At 33.6% G+C, this 11668-nt stretch overlaps 1 protein-coding gene across 1 annotated transcript in view; it reads left to right on the forward strand.

Annotated features, from left to right (window-relative positions):
• LOC124804617 (brain tumor protein) overlaps window positions 1-9746 on the forward strand; it is a 174937-nt gene extending 165191 nt beyond the window's left edge. The window contains exons 4-5 of the mRNA XM_047264818.1: window positions 358-711; window positions 1366-9746. Coding sequence (XP_047120774.1) covers window positions 358-711; window positions 1366-2688 — 1677 coding nt within the window. The 3' untranslated portion in view covers window positions 2689-9746. The remainder of the gene's footprint in view (window positions 1-357; window positions 712-1365) is intronic.
• Window positions 9747-11668: the final 1922 nt, after the last annotated feature.

Consider the following 11668-nt stretch of genomic DNA (forward strand, 5'->3'; position numbering starts at 1 on the left):
GTGTGCTTGCTTTTAAAAAATCTCTTAATACTTTATTAATAATCGTATGATGATTACTGTAAATTAGTACGAAAGTATTGCCCTTTCAAGTTTGCCATATGTAGTACCAGACCTCCAAACAGCTTGTAAGAGATTAGGTAAGCCAACAGGCACAATTCAGACTCCAGTACACACCAGTGGTTATGATAAGCAAATTTTGTATGTGTTGTAGAAAAGTACTTTAGCTTATGGCACACACTAGCTGTGGGAAATGCTTTTTTGCTGATTACTAAATACTTCAGATTCTGATGCAAGAAAAGTTATTTCTATTGGATTTGGTTTTTTATTTTATTTTAAATGTCAGTTTTAATCTTACAGGTGCAGTACCATAAGGCTCAAAATGAGATACACGAAACATTCCAATTTTATCGCTCAATGATAGAAGAACGGAAGCAGGAACTTCTGAAGGAATTGGAGAGTATTTTCTCAGCTCGGCACATGTCTCTTGGAGCACTTGGACAGCGTGCCCAAGAAGCTGCTGACAGAATTATCAACACTTGCGAATTTGCTGAGAGGTTAGCTAAACATGCATCTTTGCCAGAAACATTGATGCTTAGAAAGGTTCTTGATTCTCGGTTTGCCACATTCTCAAGCTATGGACAGGATGCTACTACTACACCAGTCATGACCAACTGTGACTTGGAGTTTGTCTCAAATTACCAGGCAATACAGGTGAGTTCTCAGATTATTTTTCACTCGTAGTATTAGACTTAACCTTAAAGACAAGGCTCCTACTAGCAGTTACCACACACTCAGTTACTCAATAAGTCATTCATTCATAATGAGTTCCTCTTGTCTTCCTTCTCAACACACAATTTGAAAGTCAAAGTGAATGGCATACTTACAGAAATGGTAGACTGGAACTGAACTAATAATGAAGAATATTTAAAATTAAAGATGTTAACGTGTGTGATATTTCCTGAGTAGTGCCAAAGACTAATGTTAGTAAATGTAAGCCAGTGTATTATTTAGTATCATGTAAACGGCTATCGTGTAACCACACCCAACAAGCAAATTGTGTACATGCTTCTTGCAAATGGAGTCATTCCACATCATTCCAATAAAAAAAACCTTGGAAATACTGTACAGAATTTGTAACTAACAAAACTAAAGTATTGGAGTAACACTGATCTTGGATATTTATCAAATGTTGGTTCAATAGATCACACACAAAAAAATTGGAACTCAGGAGTTACCTAGTGTAGACATTTTTCATTAATGTAATACTTAATTTAGGTAAAATATTTTCACTTACTTTAGCTTAAGAATTTCAGTTGTGGTTTTGCTTGTGTATTCCATGTAAAAACAATTTGTTCATTGTTATAGGTTGGTGTTCGTAACACATTTGGATATGTGCGATCCAGTGCAGGGTCTGAGTTACCTGCAGTAGGCCCTACTAAACAACCACCTATAGCTCGTCCAGTGAATGGAACTACAGTTGGAAGTCTCACAAATGGTGGCATAAATGGGCTTCATCATGCTCCTCAACAACCTACCAATGGAGTATTAGAGAGGCCGTATTCGAATGGGCTGGCACCATCACCGTCACCATTTGAGTCAAACATAATTTCAAAACGTTTCAGCAGTGCCAACAGTCTTGGGCCTTTTGGGGCAACTGTAAGTGGTGACATTAATGGATTAAATGGAAGCAATCCATACGAGAAATGGTCAAATGGTGGTTCGGAAGGAGGGAGTCCATTTCAGAATGGTTGTGGAAGTGGAGATGCATATGGCTTAACATCACACGACAGTGTACTTGAGCTCACATCCAAATTGGTTTCAGCTGCAGCATTTCCACCAAAGTCACAAATAAAGCGACAGAAGATGATATATCATTGTAAGTTTGGTGAATTTGGTGTAATGGAAGGCCAGTTTACAGAACCGAGTGGAGTTGCAGTAAATGCACAGAATGACATAATTGTGGCAGATACCAACAACCACCGCATACAGATATTTGACAGAGAAGGCCGATTCAAGTTCCAATTTGGTGAATGTGGAAAAAGAGACGGGCAGCTGTTGTATCCAAATCGTGTAGCTGTCGTTCGCACATCAGGTGATATTATCGTCACGGAGCGTTCACCAACTCATCAGATCCAAATCTACAACCAGTATGGCCAGTTTGTGCGCAAATTTGGTGCCAACATTTTGCAGCACCCACGTGGTGTTACTGTTGATGGGAAAGGGCGTATTGTAGTTGTGGAATGCAAAGTTATGCGTGTTATCATCTTTGACCAGTCGGGCAACGTACTGCAGAAATTTGGTTGTTCTAAGCACTTGGAATTTCCAAATGGTGTTGTTGTTAATGACCGCCAGGAGATTTTTATAAGCGACAATCGTGCTCATTGTGTTAAAGTGTTCAATTATGAAGGTGCATACCTCAGACAAATTGGTGGCGAAGGAATCACAAACTATCCCATTGGAGTTGGTATAAATTCTGCTGGTGAAATACTCATTGCAGACAATCATAATAATTTCAATTTAACAATCTTTACACAAGATGGACAGCTTGTATCTGCATTAGAGTCAAAAGTCAAACATGCGCAGTGCTTTGATGTTGCCCTCATGGATGATGGCTCTGTTGTCCTTGCAAGTAAGGATTACAGACTGTATATTTACCGTTATGTCCAAGTCCCTCCTATCGGCTTATGAATGCAGTATCACAAATTCAGTAAAAGTCTGAGGGACAATCTGTGCAAGAACAACTCTTTTTAATGTGGAATTGTGTATAAATCCAGCTTTTAGCATTGTGCATTTCTTTGTTATCTTGTCCTTGTCCTTTCTTACACAAATATTAGTTTCCAGTACTTAACATCTCAAAATGAGAAACTTTTGTATTGACCATTCCTTTGTGCCATCGGATAAGTTTCTCTGTAGAGAACTTTCTCATAAATCCTGGCAGAAACATATCCTTTTTTTATACACACTTTGCTGTGAATTGTTCCATTCTGATGTTTAGATTGCATTCCATAATGGAATGTAACAGATTCAGAATGACTGACTGAAGGAATGAAGTACTGGCTACAGAAAAGTTTGAAAGTGGAGTAACCATTCCTAATGCTGTTAACTGTTTATGCATTTTTAAATGAGGCAGGAGTGCAGATGAGCTTGTGTTCATGCAGATGTGTATTCTTTGAATCATATATACATAGTCTCCTCTCTTCATAATTATGAACAGTAGTGTTAGTTTTGTACTATGCTACAGTGTTAACTCTCACAGCTGCATGAAATACATTCTAAAGTCCCAGTTCTACCAATTGACCACTGAATAATTTATGTGCTTTTATGTATACCATTTCTGTGTTTCTCCCAGCTAACAGAAATGGGTGAAACATTTTGTTTTTTATATATTGTAACAATCTTCTGAGCAGTGTACCATTTAAAAGAAAAAGCAATGGTGCCTGGGCCATGTTGTATAGTTCTGGAAATCTTGCACCTGTTTCATAATAAGCTCTATTTTACTATAAGTGTTTTTGTGCCGTTTTGTGACATAGGAGTAGAATAGCTTAGAAATGACATTTATAAATTCACAAACAGAATGCTGTTATATATTTGATGAAGGGAGTCCAAAGATTTCTACAAAAAGGCAACACTGTTAACATAACAGCTTCCTGTTAAATTTTTATTTAAAAGAAAATTTTGAAGTGTTTGCTGTTTGAATGGCAGTGTTGGCTTTCCTTTGTTATACTGTTCTCATTTTATTATTTGTTATGTTCTTTGAAGTGCAACATTTCAAGATCAGTTATGTCCTAGTCACTCTGCGTAACATTGCCTACACCACTGTGACATAGCTACAGTCTTTGTCGGTGGCGAAGCACAAGAACATGACCAATTTATATTATTGTTTTGTATTTTCCGTTTGTTGTTGTTACTTTTTTCTGTAAGAAAATGCATTGAGTGGGATGTCATCAGTGACCTCCAGAACTGTGTTTTGATACAAGGTACTGCCACTAATAAGATATACTGAAGTTGATTATTGTGTGCGTGTATATATCTTTTTATACTTTCTGATTTCACTTTGAGGTAATTGTATGATCTGGAGATAGATTATAAATTCTTTCCATTACACCCTCAACAATATTTTAGTGCTTAAATTTTGACGTGTCCTTGAAATAGAGCTGTAGTTTTTACTTGCGATAAACAGAAGGTTCCTGAGTTTTAAAAAAATATATTGTTTTGAAGTTCTCATTTGTTAGTTTCTTCTTTCAGATGAAATATTATGCCTATTGAGTTCTGAGAAATTCTGTTGTTTTGGTAGTGACCCCTTGCTATTCATATATATTAGTGACTTACGTTTAGTGAATTGCAACAGTCATCCAGTAGATACTTTTCTGAATTGTGTTAAAGGTTTTTTTAACAATGATTAATAAAAGCCATTGTCTGTTTCTTTGTTAGTACAACTAAGTTCTCTTGTTTCTGAAATCTTTTGAACAAAGGAAAGTTAACAACTTTTAAAACTTGTTTTTTATATATAGGGAAAATTTTAAGTATTTTGCAATAGGACTTAGAAGTTCAGCAGTCTGTAGATGGTGCTTCATCTGCAAATGCTCTTATACTTGCAGCCTTATATATGAGAGATTTTTGTTAAAAATTTTGCAGCCTTTCATATAAAGAAGTAAGAAACAAAAAATTTTATTTTTTCTATGTAATCTTCCAGAAAACATTCTTTTACACAATAAATTTAATATTTCCTTCTGGTAGGTGTGTGCGTGACACTGATCTGCTGTAGGTTTTTGTTTAGAATAGAAACTTGGATTTAGGGTAATACTCAACTTCTATACTTTAAATCTGCAGGACATCAGCATGTCAGGTTCCATTGTAATTAAGTACAAAATTTTGTAAAATAGTGAATTGGAATGTTATGTATGAGAAGTGTAAAGTAATGGGTAAGACTGACAGGTTGAGTTTTTTAAAAAAAACATCTTGTACGCCTCTTTTTATAGTGAAGTTTCTACTCAGTTATTGAAAAAAAAATTGACTGTTCTTTAGGTTGGATAAGCTAAGCTGAAAGCAGTCCACTGGTTGAATGCTTTCAAATATTGTCTAATAATTATCTATTTTGATAGCATGTGTTGATACTTTAAAACTGTATGTTGTGGCTATTGTTAATTTCTGTAGGTCTGACAAATCTGTGATGGGTTGTGTGCTCCACAGAAAAACTGTGTTGGTAACCTCAATTGTGGTGCAATTGAAGTGAAATATGCAATTCAATTTAAAGGGGGTATCATGCATGTCCTTCATTGCTGCAAGCAGTTTTATCAAATACTTGTTAAACAAGTCAATTACTCTTGGGAACATTTATCCACTGGGTGTTTGAGATAGTATTTAAAAAAATGTAGCGTTTTCCTGCTTTTTGTAACTGCGATACAATGCTCTAAACATAAAGTATCTCATCTAGTTTGTTACAATATTGTGGATTGCTTCTGTAAAGTTTTTTGCCTTCCATCGAGGACTAATCATTGCAGTTTCCTCATATAAGGTTAGTGGAGAACTGTGAAGTATCTGAAACTGTTCCTTAAGTTGCCCCTGTGAAACACACAAGGAGGACTTGATATTAGTTGTTAAATTTGTGAAAAAAAAATAATAATGAATATAATTTTTGTCATTGAATTACTGTTAAACTCAGTGTTGTAGTACTAGAACGAATATTTGGAGTCTTGACATTTAAACAATTCTGCAGCTGTTCGAAGAAATAGTGAATAAGGGGCAGGAGTGGTTATGAAAACTTAGTTTGTACAGTATTCATTACAAACAAGATGTTACAGAAGTGAGCACACACAGATTTTTTTTTTTAATAAAGTGATGGCAAATATTAAGATACATAGTAATTGAAATAGTCACTGATGATCCTTGGGCAGAGCAGACCCATGTTTTTCAAGGTACATGGAATAATGCAAGAAGACGGCAACAGACGTTGTATCCGAGTGCACATTCTGTTTGTTATTGTTTATTGTTCTTAATAGTGTATATTATCCTACATTCAACATAAACTGCTCTTACAGAAACAAAAAAAAACAAGTTTAATACAATTAAGTTTCAACAGCATATTAGGTTTCCCATACCTGGACAATTCAGAAAGTGCTCACTTCTGATGACTATAGAATAATTCAAATTACTCCTGTCAGAGCACCCAGTGACACCAGGTTTATAATCAGTTTTAGGAAGTGGCAGTTCCAGACTATTGTTAAGAAATATCATATAACACCAATAAACATTCTTAGCCTAATGTAGTTCGAAATTTTAAGATAAAAATGTGAGCACGTTTTCATTTTGTCAGAGCTTTAATTTTATAGCAAACATTTATTTGATAATGTGTAATTGATTACTATTCAAACTTCGCTTCTTATCGCACAAAAGTATTTTTTATAAAAGAAAAGCATTTGCAGGTGTCATTTTTAAAAGTCCATAGGGACTTTTATGATGTTTTTAGCCCTTCTTGTTCTAGCTCGATTTTAATCTGACTGATCTATCTGCAGCAGTTATCTTATTTGTCCATCCAGTTAAAGTCGCACAGACCAATTCTTGACAAATGGTCCAATTTTTCAGAGCTGCTTTTATATAATCTTTTCACTAATAATTTGCTTCACTATTTTTTAAATGTGACCAGTTATTGGTTGCCCCTTGAACGTATTTTCTGTGAGCACATAGATTATTGAAGCTCACAGACTGTTTCCAAGATATATGCCAATGTAAGTGTATTTTTATGGTATAATAAAACTTGCAAAATAATATTGCCATGTTGTATTGTTCGTCATCTATATTTATGGAATCCTAAATAAGTGGGTAAACCTCTTTATAGTAAAAAATGTTGTGGTATTTACATTTTTGTAGTTTAGTCTTATTACCAGTTGAATATTGTTGACAAAACCGAAAAGTGTGCGGTGTATAATATCGTCAAAACACGTGTAACATGTAGTATTGCTTCTTTTTTATCATGCTGTAGATAATTGGCTCAAATGAGAGCTGTTTTTAACTGTGAACTTTCATGATACTTTGACAGATGACCAGAGTGTACTTAACACTTTAGTACTTACAGTTCTGTGGATGTTTCATGAAATTGAAGTCATGTTTGGGTAACTGAGAGGGGGCTCCAGAAATGAGAAGCTTGATGTTGTAGGCCTATTACTGCCACTTTTTGTTAGTTTATAAGGAAAGAATACAGTGTGTACTAAGTTATAGGACCAACAGGTTGTACTTGTGTGTATTGTAAATGTTATAATTTATTTAATAGAAATAATAGAATAATAGCACTTGAATTGGATTACCTTCTAAGGCAGGTGTTCTTACATTTCTTCGTTTAGTCAGATACTCATTTTATTGGAAATGTTGCTGATATAAATCACTTTATTAAAACTAACAATTAAAATGATAAATGTTGTTGGAACATAACATATTTGTAAGGTTATTTGACCTGCATTGCAGTTCTATTTCATAGACTCAATGAGTCAGTTTACAAATTTAATTTAATATATTAAAATTAATTTGAGTTATTGCTGAAATTTTATATTTATTAATTTTTATCAGAAATGTATTCATCACAGAAATGTAAGAATAATCGCAATCTTGCATATTAAGTCCATTAGAAACAACATTTTTAATGTAATGTGTTGCTTGGTAGATCTGTAGGTAAAGTACTATTGTGTGTGTGTGCGTGTGCATGTATATATACTTATCTTTCATTCATAATGTCACTCTTGAATGATCGATTGACTGATTCAAATCCAAAAGATCTGTAAGGTCGTTGGTCCAATAATGGTGGTCCATTTTGTTACTCATATCTAAGGGTTTTTGGTACAAAATGAAGACTTTCCTTTCTTTTTAAGTATGATGTGCCAAGAGTTGATGGTACAGATGTTATCAAACTTAAGATTTGTGCATTGGTTACTTTGCTAGTCCTTTTTTGTGTGCAGACTGCAGTTCTGCCACAGTTCACTTAATGAGTTAAAAATATATGTTTGAAAAGTAAAAGTATCACAGGTATTGTTTTCAATGTATACATTTCTTTGAACCATGTTATTATACTGTTTTTATTGATGACATTAAGTTTGTTAGCATTCTGTTGTAGTTCATAAGAAACTGTCACTTCATTGCTTAAGCATGTTTGTTATTTCATCAAGTTTCTGCGAACTTGTTTTACTTAAGTTTGTGTTGTATTTATCACCAAGTATTTGTTGTTCATTTTATCTGTTTCTTTTTAATATTTTGGTTTATGTAACAATAATGTAGATTTTATAATTTGATATTTGCTTTCATTTTTATCTTTCATTGTTTTTTTTGTGATTTGTTTTTGATGTTACATTACTTGAATATTTGTGAGCAGGCGACACACCTTTTTTCCCAATTACGTTTGAACCTATGCTCAAATTTAAAAAGAAAATCTAAATAGGACACAACTGTCAAATTACTTGTTGATCTTAATGTTGTATGATACAGTCAGAATTTAAGAGCCCTTTTCTACCAATAATCCTTTTGGATTGTTGCAAGACTTTAGACAAAAAGTTGTTCAATCAAATATTTTGTACTGGAAATCTCTAAACGATGGATTTGTAATGTTGATATTTGTAATATTGTAGGTGTTTGGTATAGAGAGATCTGTCAGTGACATATCCTAATATATTTGTAAGCAAGGATTAAAAAAAAGTAGGATTTGTACCTGTAGTTTGACTGGCTTCATTTTTCTATATTAGATGCTTCGTAGTGTGAGGCTTCACTTTCATATGCATATTTGATTTTTGTAATTACCTTATTAATGCCAGACATAACAAGTCTTGGTACTTGCCTTCACTGTTTACAATTCAGTGACTGTGTAGATGCAGGGGGGGATGGCAAAATAAAATTGTTGCCTAGTTTGTTAAAATTTGAATTTTGTCCTATACCTGCAACTCAAGGCGCAGACAAGGCCTATTTAACTCAACCTTTGAAGACTGAAATAAATGAATAATATTAAAAAAGAAAGAAAGCAGGCTTTTAAGTTTTTTAATGGAAGTTGTGGTATTGGTGTGTCATTTGATCTGCTTGTTACCAGTCAATTCTGTTAATATGGTTCACATATTAAGAAAAAGTACTGAATATTTAAAAGTTAACTTTATTTATTTTAAAATTGTCTATATTAAGAATATTTTACTGAAATATAACAAGAGGACACTTGTTTCTTTAATTTTGGCTTAAAGGTGATATACTCAAGGCTTAAAACTCAGTAGTTTGCTTCTGATCTCTGGCACTGTAATTTGTCATTTTACAGGCTGCTACTGTTTACCTGTTCCTAGCAATGTCAGTTTACTCAGTCTGTACTTTCTGTAGAATCAAATTCTGATTATAGATATTCAATAGTCTCTGTAAAATTGCTCCACAGGACATTATCAGGTACGAATTTGCGTAACATATTGAGTTCAAAAGCTGGCCACTTTGCCCATGTTGGCTATTTTTGCTTGGGAGGACACCTTTTTTTTTTAACAATTCACTGTTCATAGTATTATAACAGTGGACAATAATCTGTTGGTTTTAGTATGTTGCGAAGGAATTTTTCAGTATGTTGTTGCTCTGTTGTACCAAGTGTTGTTCGACAAAAAAAAATAACTTTACAAGCCTGAGCCTTAAACTGTTATTCATGTGTATCTGAAATGTAATGAACCAAATAACTAAATTGTTAAATTGTTCTGGGGTACTTTTATTTTATTGACAAACTTATTTGAAAATATCCGTCATATACATTGGGGAGGGGGGGCGGGATTTTTCACTCCTGTAGCCTCATGACAATTGGGTGTAATTGAAATTCATCCATACTTCACACTGTACTGATGCATCTTTGATTATGTTTCTGAACGTCTTGTTTTATGTGTCAGTAAATGCAATTAAACCAGCAGTATTTCTAACAACTGTTGTTCTGTCTGAATACCACAGGAACTGTGTATTAAACAGAACTCAGTTGTTTTGGTAACTGTCAAGTAAGTATACATTCACCATGAAGAGTAAAAGCAATACTGTACTTCGTTGTGATTTAAACACAAATTTTTAGTGATCATTTGAAAAATCTGTAATGATTAGTTCAAGATTTCCAATGTACAGATTAATAATGTGTTACATGCAACATTCCAAAGACAAATATTTGACCATGTTATGCTCCCATATTATATCAGAAGCTCTGTATTTATATGTTATGTGGAGTACGTATTTGAAAGATGCCACAGAGTGTTGTGAGAATATTGAGGATATGTTTAGTTTTGTAATTCAGTAAGGAGCAGTTAAAAAAATATATGGTTCATTGTAGTTGAGCAGATATTTCATGATCTTGAATTTTTTGTTTCATTATTTTGTCAGAAGTTTCTATTTTTCCATAGAACATTTTTTCTTGTTAAAATGTGTGCCTAGTCATAGAGTTCAGGTCAGTTTTATGAAATAATACATAAAATTAAAAAAAAAGACTGTTGTGGTGTTCCATGGATATAATTAAGATTGTTACACATTTACCACATGTTAATTGACAGAAGACAGAGCACAAGCTGTGAAATATCAAGTAGAATCATTCATTATGATAAGTCAGTGGAGACAAAAGTTGAAATTCGAAAAGGCAGCATCTTGTTATTTTTGTGTATGGGAGGTGGGAATCCGTTTCAGCAGTGTTCTGTTTGTACATACATTACAGAACAAAAATTACCATTGCTTTGAACTTTGCAGTGTCTGAAGTATCAATTCTACTTGAAAAGGGCTTAAACTTTTTCTTGTGAAAAGTTAATAAGACATGATTATAATGATCTTAACAGCATTCAGGAAAAGAAATGGTGATCTGTAATGTTCTTCCTCATTATCCGGTACACTGAAAACAATTATTTGTTTCAAAATGTCATCTTATGTTAATGTCATATATTCATTATCACTTTTTCTTTTTGTTGAAAGGTTCTTGTAACTAGACAGTTAAGTCTTTCGTGTCATTTTGTTGTCTATGTATTACAATGGTATTCAATAAAATATTTTGTTTGCTTGAATGTCGACTTCTCTTAAATACCTTGATGGCATTGTAGTTAGCTGAATGTTACATGAAGAAATACAGTACATTGAAGACAACAAATTTGACCATACAGTATGACTTAAGTCCGCAGTAAATTGAAATGTTTCACTCTTTTTATGACAACACAATTGGTCAGTATATTAGACAGTCTAGAACAACAAGTATGCTTCCTTTCTTACCTACATGTAGCTGCACTATTCTACCATGTTGTGTGAAACATTTGCTGTAGTAAAAGCCATTTTCCATGGTAACTGGCGACAGCAGTTGGTCTTCTGTTGAATATTTTACTTTCTTACAATAGTGTAGCAAAATACAGATTGCTACTTACCATAAAGAAGACATGTCAATTTGCAGACAGGCGCAATTAAGACACACTAAGTATTTGTTTTGTAAATAAAAAATGCCTTCTCTACTGTGTTTTGTTCTCCCAGGTGCATATAACTTTTTTTCATTTTAAGGCATTAACAATGGGATCTATAATGATACACTTTTGTTTTGATATGTATTATTTGTAGATTTTAAAACAGTTCACGTCTTGCTTTTTATGTAAATAAGTGGTTACTTAATGTTCTTCGCGTCTTTAGTTGGCATTTGTTTTTCCTCTCATCTGCTCACATGGCTGGAGGT

This window comes from Schistocerca piceifrons, chromosome 7 (assembly GCF_021461385.2).
Source record: "Schistocerca piceifrons isolate TAMUIC-IGC-003096 chromosome 7, iqSchPice1.1, whole genome shotgun sequence".
NCBI lineage: Eukaryota > Metazoa > Arthropoda > Insecta > Orthoptera > Acrididae > Schistocerca > Schistocerca piceifrons.